Below are 17,361 nucleotides of genomic sequence, written 5' to 3' on the forward strand. Positions count from 1 at the left end.
TGCTTGCTATGTTGTCACCACAATTCTGACCTCAAGGAACTTGATGGATGTTTATTTTTAAGCTCAGTGGGGGGGTTGGCTCTGAGCTGCACATCAAACCTTTTTATAACTACTTATAAAGGGAGACATAGCCTCGGGTCTTCTGGCAGATCACCACAGGTTGTTCCGAGGACTCTGCTTCTAAGACGAAGGTGACCTGGTCTATCCGTGAGAGCTCCTAAGGTCTGTAAAGGTCTGCCAGCACTGAGGCTAGCCAGATCAGTAGCATCCTTCAAAGCAAACCTCAAACCAGACTTATACAGGAAAGCATTTTTTACAAGCTGCGTTAAAGTTATTCTCTTTATTGCTGTTCTTACCTTGACTGTCTCCTTGCTGTTGAATTTTTATTTCCATTGTCTTTGTTTTTTTTGATCTACTCCTTTTATTTCTTCTTCTTTTTTTTTTAAATCCTGTTTTGCGAGGAACTCTGCAATTGATGTAAATGCAGTGAAAAGGTATCCCCAATGTCCCAATTAAATTCAATGTCTTTTAAACTCTTGTCTTGAATCATGCAAACTGTCAGCAATGTTTCTATTTTTAATGCCCACATGCTTTAATTAGGAATCATAAGAATAAGGACAATCGAGGGGGTTATTCATTTATAACATGACATCATTTAAAAAAAAAATCTAGTTACTGGAAATGTGCGCAGGGTTTTTCCTGCTGCATTCCAAGTGTTACCGCCCTGATGGTTATTTGATTTGTATGACGCTTTGTGCAATACTTAATCTGGATGAAATGAAATCTGTACCCATGAGACTCCTCCACTGGCCAATGTGGGCTGGTACTGATTGAGAGGGAGCTTATGGAAGTCTGAATCTCTTGCCGCTGCTGTGAAACGTGTTGTGGGGGGTGGAATAAGCCGAGAATAAAGCCTGCATGAACTAGGGGAGGGGGAGCGCTGGGAGATATGCAAGAGGGGCCCAGATGTACAGCTCGACTATAAACTGCACAGGGCCGGTGAGCAGCAACAGCCAAACAGATGTGACTTTTATCTGAGCGTATGACTGGAGGAGGAAACGGGTTAATGGATAGATATAAAGTGTCACCATGTAACCAAATACTGTAGAGCTAAATGTAGCTCAGGTAACGAGCAGAAAGTGGAAGAACATCCTTTCCCTCAGGAAACTGGAACCAGTGCTGTTGTGGCAGGTCATCGTTTGCGTCAGAGCCCACAGCGGTACTATACTGGAGTTGTCAGATAAGAAAACATGGTGGTTGTCAGGCTTACATGGTTATATGTGTGCTCACATTAACAGTTTGCATCTGTGTTCACAGGCCTTGTTGTTGCCAGTCAGATGTATGTTTTACAAGGCACACCAGACTCAGGGTATCAATGTGATTTATGAGTCTCCTTGCCGGCTGTGTGCAGTACAATGGACCAAAAATAGCTTTAAAAAACCCTGACAAGTGCAGATTGTCTCAACTTTGGGGCACTTATTGTGTACAGCGGCATTTTTAGATGTGTTCAGAGAGGAATTTGAGATTTAAGTGAACTCTCAATCCCTGAGTGGTATAGAGGTCCCTGACTCTGAGCATAAAGTCTGAAATTCAGGAGAAAAATTCCAGGATGTGACAGCCCCGGCCCAGGCAATCAATTTATGGGTTTCCCTTATGTGACCATTAATAGCATATTTACCTCAAACTCAGCTTGTGAAATTGCACTCCATGTTGACCTCCTTTCGTGCCAACGACTGTCTTCACATCTCCTCCACTCACTTAAAGCCAAAACGTGTTTGTTGAGCTGCAAATATGCAAGTAGAAATCACAGAGAGTGGCATGTAAATTATGAGATTATGATACTTCAAGTGCACCTTTATGTTTACATGTAATTTGGAGTTTCCTGTGTGATCAAACATGCCTTTATAATAGCATGCATTTAGTTTATCCTCTCCGTAAATTTGGCCAAATATGCAAGCACCAGGGGGAATAAATGCACTGCTTGGGCCAACTACCCACCTGAATGTGTTATTAGCTGGACTGTAGTCTAAGGTGTTTGGAACCCTTATTCTTCACAAAACGCTGATAATGTGTCTGAAATGCTCCCTTTAAATTTCCATAAATATTAATGTGTTGTGTTGTGATTGGATCGCGGATTGAGCTTCGGCTCCGGAAGCCTTCCCAGAGCTTGAGGAGGAGTGGTGGTGGTGGGAGTTAAACGTGAGGTCAAACAGAGGTCACAACAGGGAAGCTGTCTAAGCCCAACACCCCCACACCCCACCCCAACTCCACCAGCACTCCAGGAAACTGGGGTGCCAGATAGGCAGTAATGTGGAGCCTTATGGGAAGAATTAATGCATGGCTGCTCTGGGTCTATTTGCCGAGTGCAGCTAATTGAGCAGTAAGCGTTAAGAGCACATGCGTTGGCACATGCTGTTTGTGCTGAAAATCTTCTTCTTGTGTGTGTTTTGTCTGGTTATTAATATGGAATGGCTGATTTAATGAGCCCATACAACGTTGCTTCTCCTGTGTTTTCATGACTTTATTTGAATCATTCCATATTGTATTGGATTAGTTCTGAGAGCGTACATGCTGAATTACCTTTTTTACACTGAAACGAACTCAAATCCCAAAATGCACCAAGCTTTCCAAGTCATGAGGTGGCCAATCGCTGCGAGAGCATAATGCCCCTGTTTTTTTTGAGAGGGTCACACTAAGGTAACCGATCCAGCTGGTCCAGAGCCAGACCAGCTTTAAATCATCTCTGTGTGTCTGAGACCCTGCAGGCTGAGGGCAGTTAACTGTAAGCTAAAACTACCTGAGAAATCATGTCATGGTGTTCATACAATGAGTTTCTGTCGTCCTGTGTGGGGGCAAATCATTACGGTGCACTTGAGCTGCCCTTTCAGCTGAATTTAATGATTAACCTGCAAGGAATAGTCGCTACCATTTCAGCAACTTGCATAGAGTAGAAAGCTGGTGCAGAAATATGGGAATTTGGTCTGCTTAGACTATCTTGTTGTAAATCTTTCCCCTTAATTGGAAGCTGTATTAAGTGCTATGCAAGAAAAATCTTTACTATATAAAACAGTCACTTTAACGTGTGTGTGTGTGTGTGTGTGTGTGTGTGTGTGTGTGTGTGTGTGTGTGTGTGTGTGTGTGTGTGTGTGTGTGTGTGTGTGTGTGTGTGTGTGTGCGCGTGCTATCCCTTCTTTGTAAAGCTGTCATTTCTGTCTTTTATAACAAAGCAGGAGCGTGAAAGAGTGTGATACCTAATCAGCAGTCTTCAAAAATGGATTCGTTAAATCATGTGATGATCTCACAGCAGCGGCTAGGTGACTGTTTTTAATTTGATTCTCTTTGGATGACGTCTTTTAAACAAATGTGCCTTTTTGCGTGTGGTTAGTTTAGCAACGATTGGTGACTAAAGCAGAGTCAAGGATGCAATTTACATTTTTTCCACATTAGTGCGAACACGGAAGGCGCGTGTGCCTGTGTATGTGTGTTTGTTAGGCTTGTATTTTGTCGTAATGAGGAAGGGATGCAGAGCAGTAAAAAAAAAAAAAACGGAACTGCTATAGAAGGCAGGGGAGACAGGCGGGTCGGTTTAAAAACACGAGTGGGAGGGAAGAATGCACCCCCTGCAGCCCTGACCTTTGACCTTTGCAGAATGTAGGCCTCAGGGGCAATCCCACTCCTGGGGAGAGACAATGCTGCAGATACCTATTGAGCCTGGCTTTTTACTCCTTTACAATGCCCCCCACCCCTTGCTTCCCCCCCCTCCCCCTCCTATTGTGTTCTTTACTACATAAAAACTTCTCACCACACAAGGTCCACGTTTGGATTTGGAGCCTGTATTCAGGGCTTTTGTGCCTCCACATAAGGCTTGAAGCAGTGGGAAAAGAAAAAACGCCTCCCTCTCTCTCTCACTTACTCATGTCTTTTTTTGTTTTTCTTTTTTTTTTTCACTTCCTTTTTTTTTTTTGCTGGTTTATTTTCCCCAAAAGCAGTCTGACATTCTGGCACCTGTTTTCCTCACAAAACCGCTTATTTATCCCTGAATTATTAACCAAGAGCCCACAAAGTGTCTGCCACTTGGTGACTTGCCCTGACTTCATGGTGGGGAAGGGAGGGCTGGTTGCTGTAGCAACAAGGAGGGCCTTTATCAAGAAAGTGGGGGGGGGGGCGCAATTTAGCCAGTGGAGGATCCACGAATGAAATGGTTGGGCCGGAAAATGTTACAGGATTAGTGAAATGGACGAGAGCAGGAACACTTTTGCATTGAAGAGACATGATGTGATGCTTTCAGCGCTGCAATTTTTGGGAGAAGTGCATTTGCTCATCACAATGGCTGTGTATTATGGAGTATGATGAGCTCTGTAATGAGCACAGTGGAGCAGCCTGGAGAGAGTGACCTGTACTTTTTGTATTTCAGAAATATAGATGACACCCAAGGGAGGGGAGGGGGGTGTAATATGGTAGAAAATGGAAAAGCTGGTTAATAACTTTTTCAAATTTGTGCAAGAATGAGTTGCAGTAATCCCATAAAAATGAAATCGCAGTTCTTTTAGGATGTTTTATGTTGAACAGAACGATACACACATGCGAAACAACATGAAGCTGAGGAGTATTAAGAGATCCGTCATCACACAGAGAAAGGGCAGCAGCTGTCACAGGGTTTTAAATGTGCATCTCCCCATCAGGGGAGCCGCAGCACTGAAGAGTCTCGACTGGGTAAAGCGATAGTCAGGTCAGAGGCACACAGATGGAAGCTCTGAGTAACACACGTTAGCGGGTGTAGTGAGGGGCTGAAGTATGGCTGAGAAGTGGGAGAGGAGGGCTTTCTTTGTAGCCCTAAAGAGCAGCAACAGCGTTTTGAAGTGGATACAGGCAGTTGCTGAGAGCCTCAGGAGCAGATTGAGCAAAGGCGGGGTGCAGCATGGAGGAATGTAAGCCAGAGCCGGCTGCAGGGGCCCCAGCCAAAAGGGAATCACGGTGTTGTAGGAGCTGAGGGAGCAAGCAGGAGAAGCTTGTTTCTCATCTGTCTTCAACTTGAGGACTGAGAAGGGGAGAAAAAAACGCTGTGTTTTAGATTCTAACCTGCAAGCTGCCTTCAAAACTGACACATGACGAATGACCTGTTGATGCTGTGGTGCACAAACATGTTAGTTTGAGTCCTTTTAGCAATGACGTTATACATGTTGCACGGGTCATGGCTTGATTTCTTAAAAATAATAAAAGGGCACATAGAGAGTTCAGTCCAGTCCAGCCTGATTTCTCCTGTGGGCCTTAACAGTAAATCTTTATGGTTGGAGATCACACCTCCCGCATGCACTTCCAATAAAACGGTCCCAGTTAAAGACAAATGGGTTTTGTGGAACATGCCTTAAGGGCCGCGATCTGTCCATCAGATAACCTCCTGAACAAATGGCTTTACGCACTTAACGATAACGATTAGTGGAAGGCCATCGATCACTTGATTCTTATCTGTTCATTGAACAAATGTATTTATTTTTATTTTGAAAAGGCCGCGATTGTAAAACAGTATACAGAGGAAATTATACAGTTTCATTTTACTGTTAATTGTGTGGAAAGGATTGTTTTTCACTTTTTCCCAGCAATAAATCATGCCACTAAATTCCCTGTGAGATGAGTCAAGTGCCTATAAGGGGTTTTTAGCCTGACAATGAACACCACTGAGAATTCCTAAGTAGGTTCAATTAAATTCGCTAAATCTACATTTTAGCTTCGGCCTTTTTTCTTTTTTTTTTCTTCCGTTTTCACACGTTATCAATTTGATTATCCCCATTTGTCCCTCATAATACTCAAAGATGAAGAACTGAGCTGCTATCAACATCACAGCATGATATCTCTTATGTCTTCTGTTGTAAAGGGCTGGCTTTCCTTTGTAGTGGCACAGATGTAATAAAGCAGCAATGGGAGCGTCTGGCAGACGCCTCAGGCCAAACCGGTCCAGTGAAAGCAGATCTGTGAGGAGATGGAGCTCAGATAATCAGAGATGAATTGGGAATGTTGACCAGAGAAATTTCTTCCACTCTAGTTCTCTCAACAGAGTGACACTCTCCCCTCCATAGCCACTGTTTAGAGGCCCACCAGTTACTGACTGAGGCCAGATTTCAGGACAGGACAGGGGTTTTAAAGGGGGACTAAGTCAAAACTAAAGCAGATGTGTGTGGATTTTAGAAGCCAGAGCATTGAGGGTCTTTAAGTGCAGAAAGTTGCCATAAAGTGCAACAGTGCAAAGCAGCATGAAAGCGATCGCCACGCATGACATTTAACACGGAAATGTGGATCTCATGGGATTGGGTTTGTTTCACGGCTTCCTTTTTTTTCCCTTTGATTCTTTTTCACTCAGTCTAGGATGGATACAGGAAGATAAATTAATGCAGTCAATGATCCCATCAAATAACATCTAAAAAGGATCAGGATTTTCTTTGATCAGGAAGATTTCCGACCCTGGAATATTCATGCACACATGCCCCCCACCCCCACCTCAGTGGGCTGATTCGCTCTTTCTCTGGATGTGAATCCGCAGCCATGCGTGATCCAATTAGTATGATGAGCACAGGGTGCAGAGCGAGGCTAATGTTTGCATGTCCAGGAGAGTAAATGGATTCTTAGAATGGATTTCCAGCTCCCTTGAGTCTTAGCGGTTTGTGGCCTCTCTGCAGGAACTATTGGCATAGTTAAACCACTGTGTAACTCTATGGCCAATCCTCCTGCTTGGCTCTATCGTTATCCAGTCTGTTGATATGGATAATGAATAGTGGCCCCCTTAGACAAAACTAGAAATGGTGGCATGCAATTTTGATGCCATTCAGGCTACACACATTTTACCTTATAATTGGCCACTGCTATACTGTTTGTTTTAGATTATGTATGTCTGCAGCAGGAGTCTGTTTAAAATCATACAGCTAAGTATGCGAAGTAGTAATGTGTATTTTAATGATTTGTTACCCTGCTGGATATTTCTTAAATCATTATGAGTCAGATTGGAATGAGTAGTAGCTTACAATCAAACACAGACACACAGGAAGTGGCCACAGGTTTATTCCCTTCCATTCACCATACTGTAAAAACGCTAGTCGCACTCTTGATATAATTTGGAAACCGTCTGGAGGAAAAAAGACACACGATGAAGAGTGACAACAATATATTGGAAATGAAGATCAACACAGCCTCTGTAACCCCCCCATTATTATTTTTTTTAAGATCCATTTTTAAGCACATTTTAAGGCACTGTGCTTGAACGACAGGGTTAAATGCTAACCTTAGCACGACTGCAAGCTGCATCCATAAAAAGTATTATGTAGTATTTCAGCATAGTCTAGAATGGGGACAGCAAAATGAATGTAGGTAGAAAACTCGGGAAGCAGATGGCTAAGCAACATAAAAATAAAATGCCTGATTTTATTAATCAAAACTGGAGCACAGACTTCTTGGATGGTGTGCTAATAAAATTAACTACATAGCAAGCCATGTCTGTGTCATAGATGTATTAAAATTAATCTTAAAAAGGGGGGGGGGGGGAGGCAACAACACCACAAACCCAGTTCAGGTGCAGTTCAGTCAACAGAGTTGGTAGACTGCTCGTATTTGGCCACTTGTGTCTGTCAGATTTAACTGTTAATTTATTTGTTACAGTGTTAAATTGGTCTGTTATCCTACTTTTTCCCATCATTGTTACACGAGTCTGTGGGGATTCACTCAAGCCAGCCTCAGGTGACTGGATGAGGACCTGCAATTTTTGGGTTCTAATAGGCAGCTGACTGACAAAATAATTTGTCATCTTAATCTTGCCAAGACAATAAACAAGTGTTCGTCTCTCTTTTCTTCAAAGTGAAACATAAGGACGCTTTTTGTTGAACATCAGACTAAATAATACCGGACAAGATTTGGGGGGGTTTCACAACCTGTCATGTCAGCTTGTGCATTTACTGTCTGAGCTATAATGGATAGCTTGTACCTCTGCACAATGAAACTGTGTTTTTTGGGAGGGGGTGAAAATAGATCACTGAGGCATATGATCCTCATGTTTTCTATTCATGAGGATAAAAGAGGCTAGAGCGGTTGCTACAAAAGCCAACATCTTGTAGAAAGATTAAAGTGGATGACAAGAAAAGCTCAACACACGGTTGTGATATACATGATTCCCACTTTTCTGTCAAGGTGCTAAAATTGGGCTGAGTTCTGCTTGTTTGTTTGACTCGGGTGTGCGCATCCTTTGTCGTTACAAGGTTATTCTTCCATCCTAACAGCCTGTTCATGTTGAGGACAGATCTAATCTCTTGAAAGATTTAACATCCTGGGCTACTCTGATCTGCGGCCAAATCATCAGAAGGATTCAAGGATGCTGTGGATTGGTGGGAATACAAAAAGGAGGGTTTGGTTTTGTGTCGGAGGCTGCTGGACAAATTTCAGAGCCTTACCAGTCAGTCCACAGCCTTCTTTCTTTACTCCTGCAAGAAGCATCCCTGCACTTCAGGAATCTTAACACGATCTCAGAGGATGCACGTGAATCTGTCATGTGTTGGTCTGTATGATCATCTAGATGATGGATTGGAGAGACACACAAGACCAATATTTACTGCTGAACTCTTAAAGTTGTGAAGCATTCAGAGTAAGGTGGCCTTATCGCCAAAGCCAGTGAGATTCTGTTGTCCAACAGCAGTTTATTTCAGTACTGAAAAGACTGTTTCCAAGTGGATGTTCAGATCTTTCTTTGTACTCTGCTGCTGCTGCCCACCTCAGTGCAGCACCACTCTAAATCTTCTTCTCTCATCTCTCTGTTCTTTGGCTAAATCTGGCTCTCAAATTGACATTATCAGTCTGAATGACAGCAGCAGAGCGAAATGGCTGTGCAGAGGCAGCAGTGTGCTGCTAGCTTTCGGAGACAGTCACACTTAATGCCTCTAACCCCATCAATTTGTGAGCAGAGATTGAGTTTCCAGAAGAGCATGAAGTGTGTGGTAAAGCTGTTGACTGTGGCAGACACTGAAGTTTGCTTTTGAGGGAATTCCAGACCGACATAGTTGAGAGGCTCCGGGTCGTCTTGTCCAGCGAACAAACCGTCTGACCTCTGTCGTAGGAAGGTCGTGCGGTTGACCTATGCTGTTAACAAGGGGGCATGAAAAAACAATCGCACGTATGATCAGTCTCTCAACCAAACTATCATAATAAATCAGCGCTGCAAAGAGCATACTGACCTGCTAGAGAAACCTACTCGGCGGTAGCTGCTGATTGAAGTAACAGGCACAAGACTTCTTGGCTTGGAGTGTATTAACACCAACAGCAGCTAAAACAAAACTCTTCAACAACATAAAGAATAGAAATATAGTGTTGGATCTCCTCAGCAGGTCCATTTGTGACTCTATGGTCAGACCCTGCAATCTGATGACCCCAATAATCCGATGAACTCCTATAAGCAAGCCCTTGGTCACAGTGGGAAGGAAAAAAAATCCATTTTAACAGGAAGAAACCTCTCATCTGCCACGACTGGTTGGTGATGTGAGAAGGGAGACAGAACAGGCTGTGGAGGAGAGCCAGAGATTAATAATAACCAATGATTAAATGCACAGAGAGGGGTGAGTGAAGAAGAAATACTGCATCGTGGGAAGTCCCCGGCAGTCTAGGCCTATTACAGCGTACATAAAGGAGAATTCAGGGTAATCTGATCCAGTTTTATCAAAAAGGAAAGTTTTAAACCTAGTCTTAAAAGTAGGATCGGGGCTTGACTATTCAAGACCTTGTATGTGAGGGGGAAAAATATCAATATCCTTGCGATTCCATTGCATGTTTACGTCTACACCTAGCAAGCATTGTCTGTGTGTCTTTTGCACTTTGCAGTCGAGTAAAAACAATGTGCAGTGCCTCTCAGTGAGGTGTCACTGCTGTACGAACAGTGATGATAAAACCAAAGGGCAGTGAAGTCACTGTTTTCACAAAGAGTGCAACAAAAGGTTTTCATCAGCCTGGAGCTCAACAGTAAGCAAACTCCAGGCTTACCGCACTGAGCGGTGCTCATTTCATTTGACTGTTTAGAAGTGTTTAGCTTTGTGCAGCAGGAAATAATTTATGACAGCAAGCAAAGTATGTGTTTATATCTCAAAGATGAACTCAATGCTCTAGTTTGACTATATTTCAGTAGATACACGATTTCCAGCAAAGGTGTTTTGTTATATTTTGACCTTGAAGACGCAGTGTGTGTTTATTAAAAATGTTTTATAATATGTATTTTCTTTTTCCGCTCTGTATTTAAATTTTTCAAGCTGGTTTCAGGTTTTCAAGCAAAGAGAACCTTTTCCTCTTCTGTAGATGCTGAAGCAGCAGCGCTGCACAGGGATGATTGCTGCTCTTTACAAGACAGGGCTATTTTCCATTCACAGCGTAGGACTCTTCCTCTGATATGGAAAGTGAGCCTCAGAAAATGCTTGATCTGCTCTTTGATGTTAAGGACTATGCTGATCTCTGAACTCGATGAATAGCGTCAGTTCACACACAGATCTGTCTGTAAAGGGTCTTATCTGGCTTTATGAGATGGTTAATATCATCTTGGCATATAGGAAAGTATTATGGTTAAATTTAAGGCCAATGAACGTTCATGAAAGCCTACAAAAGTATGAGTCGCTTATGTTGCGCACTTCCTTTTACTGTTATTCATGATGCCGCAGGGACAGCACATCTGTGCTAGTTCACCTCAGGGCTGCCTGCACTCTCCTACTATTTTCATTCTGCTTTTGTAGTCCATAGGGTTTATTTTAAATGACAGAGGAGGTATTTATGCTAAAATAAATAAAATACATCAACATTTGTTTTCACTGTAGTACTCCAGGTGCACACATTGCATCATTAAACACATAGTTTTAGACCGTTTTGTGCTGCTTTTCCAGCTTGGAAATGGAATTAGATACAAATCTGTTCCCTGAAGTATTTTCCAACCACTCCTTATCTTTTTTTCTGCTTTCAGATGAAGCTGTGGAACAAGTATAAGGTAACCAGTATCCCATCTTTGGTGTTTGTGGACGCCTCCACGGGGAAGATCGTGTGTCGAAACGGTCTGCTGGTGGTCAGAGATGACCCCAAAGGTGAGCTCAAGCATCTAGAGCTACAAACACACACACAGGCCACAATATTAGTAAAACCATGTGGCTGATTTATTTTTATTTCCTAACCTCAAGCTCTGACTCTAATCCTCTTTACTGAATGGTTAACCCTAACCCCAGTTCAACCCTAGAAATATGACTGTTTAATGAGGTAATGGGAAGACGTTTTGAGGGTCAAAAGGACAAACATCATAGATCAGTTTCTCGCACAGTTTGTCTGTCATAGCTTATAGCGCTGAATTCTTGGTGGGTAGCAATCATCAGTCACTCTTGGCTGAGAGTAATAAGCAAGCAGCATAACTCATTGAGAATTGCATACTGACTTCACACCAGTCTATCTTCTCTACTGTAACACTTGTCACTTCCAAATGTATCTCATGAAATGGCAGCAGCTGGGCTGTAAAATTCCCCCTGTGGCAAAAGGGTATGAATGAGCAACTTGAATAGCAAACTTCAAGATAAGAAGATGTTAAGTTTCTATCTGCATGTGAAGAAAAACATGCTGCATGCATGAGCAAAATATCTTCACGGTGAAGATAAACAGTCGCTCGTGTAAATTCTTTAGTCAGGTGGAAAAACAAACCCTCATGGGGAAGAGAGAAAATATGTAAATGTATTTATGGTGTTATTAGAAATGTTGGATGCTAGACTTAAAGATGGCAACCCTTTCAGTCTTGTTAAAACTGCCCAGCTGGCATCTTCCTGTTTCTTTCCCACACAGTTTAAATCAAATATAGTAACCAAACACCTTCTTGGGCCTTACAAAAGGTTACTGTATCAAATTCTAAAAATGATTTCACCTGAGGTTTTATGAAGGGGGTGAAAAGGCTTTTTTTTTTTTTTTTTTTTTTGTAATGATTGTTTTGTGTTCAGTGTGCACAAGCTGAACATGGAGCTCCTAACAACCTGGTTTAGCCCCTACATCAGAATAGTTTCACAGGCCAGTGCTGTTCAAGCTTGGATTTGTTCCAGTGCTGCACACTGCACGTGGGCACTGTTCATACCCTCCTACTGAGCTCATGAGATTTAACCCAAGAATGACAAAAAAACACTCTCCTTGCCTGTTAGTGCATCTTTTCCAGTGTTAAAAACCATAGGTATAAAAGTCATAAGATTAATAATTTCTCTTTATTTGTTGCATATTGGACAGTTTATCTTTTTTTAATGGTAACAGTAGGATGATTTCATGCTGAAACACCTTTTTTAATAAAAATATGATTCTTCTTCTACTTCTACTTCTACTACTACTACTACTACTAACATAAACACCTCAATAATGATTTCCCATCACACCAGGAACTACTTTAGAACCACCAAGAAACTGGCAAGCACGTCTTTGGACAGGTTCAAACTTTCTTGGTGTGAGGTGATCGATGCACCATCGTGCTGTTATACTGGCTAACTCATCAAATCACACCTTCAGGTTGGTTAGCTAATGTCCTACCCTCTTCTAGTTTAGTCCGTGGTAAATGGACTATAATTTATATAGCGTCTTCTTTTTTTTTTTCTTTTTTTTTTTTCCCCCCTTTAAACTCATCTAGCAAGCAAAGAACTTTTTACACTCCAAGCTACATCCACAGAACTACTATTCAAGACCCTCTCTAAATCCTGAGCCCGGGTAAACAACAAGACTTCAACCACAGGTGAGAATTGGGTAACCAGTGAGGAGTACACGGGGTCCGTCCAAGAGATTGGACTGAAATAAATACTACACAATTAGTATGACTTCTGAACTTGACTTGCTGTATCCTCTGGCAAGGTGAGATGTGTAAGATCACACCGTCCTTGAGATCAGTCAGTGTCTCTAGGCCCTCGGAAACTACCGGTAACAAGTGAGGAAAAAAACAAAGCGTATTCTCCAGGTGGTTGCCGAGGTGTTGTTGCCAGCTGCTAAGTGAAATTGGTCGCAATTAAGGTGCTATACCAAAAATACATATTTCCCACCTGCTTTTTTTTATTTGTCATTTTGCTTGGTAGACGGTGACTCATCTGCAAACTACTAATCCTCACACAATTTTTCCGTTGCACTTTTTTTACAATTTTGCTATCACTCACCATTAAAAACTAAAGGTGACCAAAGCAATCACAATGATTTTCTTTTTCCTCTCTAGTGACCTCACTGTGTCATGGTTCACACCAATCATGTTGTTTTGTTTTGATTTCTCTTCTGCAGTGTCATCTTTTTAATTCAAATTTATGTCACATGCTTCCTGTAAATACTTATTTATTATCTATACGTAAACCACAGCCAAGCGTAACAATTTGAGATATTTATTTATTTAACTTCTGTTTTCACTCAGTTTTCTATCTGCTAATTGAAAATGTGCATTTAAATTCTTCATGTAAATTCTTAGTTTTATAAGCAATAAGAATATCCAGCCTACCACATTGGGTTCACACCATAAATAAGTCGTTTAAGTTAACCAAAATGTAATGAGTGCAGTAACTAAGGTCAGACCCACATTAACTCGCACACAACACACACCTCAAATTCCTGGTGAGGATTTACTGTGGATATATTGCCCAGTCCCATCATTCAGCGTTTGTCTGAAGCATTTTGCAATAACTTCCCCCCCCCCCCCCCCCCCCCCCTCGTGTTTGAGTTAATGCCGCTATAATTATGGTGCCGTGTGAATATTATAGCGTGTCCATGTCTCACACTCTCGTCTTTGAAACCTATAATTTCTGCACTTTGAAGTGGAGATGGAGAATTAACAAGAGTGATCTTGCATTCCTTTCCTGTATTGAGGGCGTCCATCTGTGGCTGAGACGATCTCAATATTTTAAAACGCTGCCTCTTCAAAGCCTGTTAGGTCAGCTTTAAAAAAAAAAATGGTGTCGTGTCATGTGAGAGGGAAGAATAGCAGCCATGTGAGGACTGTGACAGATTTCACTGTCTGTCTAATGAAAGCTGGTCCAGGCCTGCAGTGATATTTCCACAGATCATTAACTAGATGTGAGCTGAGAAGATATTAAATTGGTGGCTTTAGTAGCAAAGAGAGCCACCAGCACTTCAGGAAGTTTTGCATCTCTTTGAAATAAAAGGCTGTGCTTTTTTTTCTTTTTTTCTTTTTTTTCCTTTCTTTCTTTTTTTTAAACATCAGATTTTTAAATTTGATGTATTAAGCTGTGGACTGTTCCTAATGTGACAAATCAATTCAGGTGCAACAGCCACGGCTGGGAGAGGTAAAGGGCAGCAAAAAGTTCGCGTATGCTGACAGTCGGAGGGGCGGGTGAACAATTTGGGACCCCACTGCCTTTCACTGTCGATGAAAGGCCTGACTTGAGTGGTGGCAGACTAGCCCTGCAGCGTAAAGATGGAGTGCACTTTTACAATCAGGACAACAATGAAAGGCCGCGCCAGCGCAATGCAGACGTGTCGTTCCTGCCTAATGAAGCCCCGGACAACAGCGCTCACATAAAGAGTCCATTATGAACCAGCCATACAAGCTTTTATTTATGATTACACCCCCCCTTTAATTCAGCTGTACCAAATGCATCTCCAGAGCTCTCCGGGAACAATGAAAACACCTTGAAAAGGAAATGAAAAGTGTGAAAGAGAGCAGGAGGGAAGTATTTCTGACAGCCTTCATTTGCTTAAGAGGTTCGACATTTCTTTTTCTTTAAGTGTGTGTGTGTGTGTGTGTGTGTGTGTGTGTGTGTGTGTGTGTGTGTGTGTGTGTGTGTGTGTGTGTGTGTGTGTGTGTGTGTGTGTGTGTTCACATGCGTGCATATTTTCAAAGCAGAAAACACAAAACAGCCCTTTAAAAACATATTTCAATGACAACTGTGTGTGGTGGTTTGACATGTGACACCCTTAACGGACACAGAAAAGCTGTCTGTGGGTCTTCTGCTGAGCTGAAGTGTGACTCTTGAGTCCACATTTCAGTATCTAAGCAGCTGTTAGATGGATTACCGTGATGTTTTGTAAATATTCATGATTCCCAGACATGAAATCCTAACAGTGTCACTGTGAGTTATAGTAGTTTTAAGTGTGAGTTAAAGCTTTGTGCAACAGTGGACAATTTGTCATGTTATTAATAATGAATGCAGCCAAATACCTATGAAAACACAGCGTCATCATCTTCTGTTGCACTTGCTCCACTGGTATGGAACAAAATACTGGCATTTAGCTCAAATCAGTGCCACGCAGCAACTCTTAGAGCCGCTAGCATGGCAATAATCTCTCGTTTTCCTTCCCATGTTTCCCCTTTCTTTGCCCCCTCTGCTTTCCTACCCTCTCTCAGGCCTGGAGTTCCCCTGGGGCCCGAAGCCATTTGCGGAGGTGGTGGCAGGACCTCTGCTCAGGAACAACAGACAGACAACAGACAGCAGCTCTCTGGAGGGACACTATGTGGGAGTGTATTTCTCAGCACACTGGGTGAGTGGAGAGAAGACAAAGAGGACCCCATCTTTTTTTCTTTTCTTTTTTTTTCCTATTCAGGGCTCCTGACTCTGTGAAAACATTGAGACATCAGAGAAAAAAGAGCGGCGGCAGCACAGCAGAGCAGGAAGAGGCAGGAACAGATAAGAGAGAGGAGCGAGACTCCATTGTGTTTGACTGTTTACATTACAGCAGTTGACGATCTCCATCAGTCCTTTCACCACCAACTGTGGATCAGTCACCACACCCCAAAGACGTCACACCGTTGTTTCTTTTCTTTGCTGCCGCTGCCGATAGCCAGCGAAGGTCATGACTCACGATGCATGGAAGGCGTTAAATCATCGCTGTGCTGTTCCTGATGAGATGCAGCGCGAGCTGCCGAGGCCAGTCGGCGCAGCAGCTGCCAGAGCCGTAGCCTCAGATACCGGCTGCTCAGAATGGTGACGCCTGAATGCTGGCGCAAACCCCAAAGCCATATAAAACTGAAAGGACAAGTCACAAAAAGCAATTACAGGAGTTTATTTGCGGTGTTTTACACCAGGGTCCCCAGGTTACTCGTGTAAATCTATCTGCTACTAAAGCAGTCTCACAAAAACAAAATGCCAGCACTTTGCCTTGGCATCCTGATAGTATATTTTCTTTACTTTATTTCCCTCCTTCCTGTCAGAGGGACCTAAATGCCCCATGGCAGAGACACATGCAGCGTGACCTTCTCTTGTAGTGGGAGAAAACTTTAGTGTTATCACGATAGTACTAAAACAAGCTTGTGTAATGAGCGATGAACACACTTATACAGTGTTTATATCTGTAAGGTATAAGGGAAGATCGCACTTACTACACAAGATACTTTGTGCTTTTGTCCCAACGTCCCTTTGTGTTGATATGATGAAGTGCCACTGTAGGAAGCTTTAAGCTTCTCTACTTAGTAAACAGGAAGATGAGATGAGCCTTAGACATATGATATGTAATTAAGTCTAGCAAAAATACCTCAACATATTTACAGGGAAGGAAACTGAAGCAGCTATGGCATTAATCCATATTTACAGGGAATGTGCTTACTGTGTGTATGTTAAAGATTTAGTCACTGTGACACAAGCAATAAATCTGGCATTTTTGAGAAATTATTTTGGGGCATTTTTGCCATTATTAGACAGGACAGTGGAGAAAGCAGGAGAGTGGTGCAGACACAGAGCAAAGGCTCCAGGCTAGAGTCGAAGTTGGGCCAGTGCATTCAGCCTTTTTGTGGAAAATGGTCGCCTTTGTCCGTTTTGATACAAGAGCATCACACAGTTGCTGCAGATTTGTTGCCTGGACAGCCATGATAGTACTGCACATAACTGCATTAAGATTTGTTGACTGTGGAGGCTTTTAGAGTACTGTACAGTGAGCTTATTTTCATGTTCAAGAAACAAGTTTGAGATGTTAGAGACTAATTTTGAGACATTAGTCTCCAGCCATTGTAAAATGGGTATACTGTGATCATAAAGGGATGATTATGGTCAGCAATAATCCGGTTGTTCAGTCTGACGTCACTAGCTGTGTCTGGGTCTAAACTCCGCTGCAGGTCCATATATCAAACGATCACTATGGCATTACTGAGAGTTGAAAAACTGTCTAAAGTCTTTCATCTTTAATAAAATTATCAGCGTTCTGCTCTACCAGGTGTAACAATTGAGTTTAACATCCAGGCATCCATGAAAACGGAATTTATGACATTAAACGGAGTTAGAAGTTAGCAGGGAGTTAGCTCGCTAGCTTCTATCTAAATACAATATAGCATGTCCTGACTGCAGGGTTTTGGAAACAAATTAAAACGTACAGCTCTGCTATCACTTCCAGCATAAATGAAGACAGAAAACTAAACAGCAGTGACGT

The 17,361-nt window shown here is 42.3% G+C and overlaps 1 protein-coding gene across 1 annotated transcript in view; it reads left to right on the plus strand.

The window, feature by feature from the left end:
* The window catches only part of nxn (nucleoredoxin), a 72,726-nt gene that overhangs the window by 42,142 nt on the left and 13,223 nt on the right, over positions 1-17,361 (plus strand). Inside the window, exons 2-3 of the mRNA XM_085380168.1 lie at positions 10,967-11,084; positions 15,350-15,483. Of these exons, the coding sequence (XP_085236294.1) occupies positions 10,967-11,084; positions 15,350-15,483 (252 nt within the window). The remainder of the gene's footprint in view (positions 1-10,966; positions 11,085-15,349; positions 15,484-17,361) is intronic.

The sequence above is a fragment of the Rhamphochromis longiceps genome, linkage group LG14 (assembly GCF_057381845.1).
Source record: "Rhamphochromis longiceps isolate RC_006_pf linkage group LG14, R_longiceps_female_GT1.1, whole genome shotgun sequence".
Classification (NCBI taxonomy): domain Eukaryota; kingdom Metazoa; phylum Chordata; class Actinopteri; order Cichliformes; family Cichlidae; genus Rhamphochromis; species Rhamphochromis longiceps.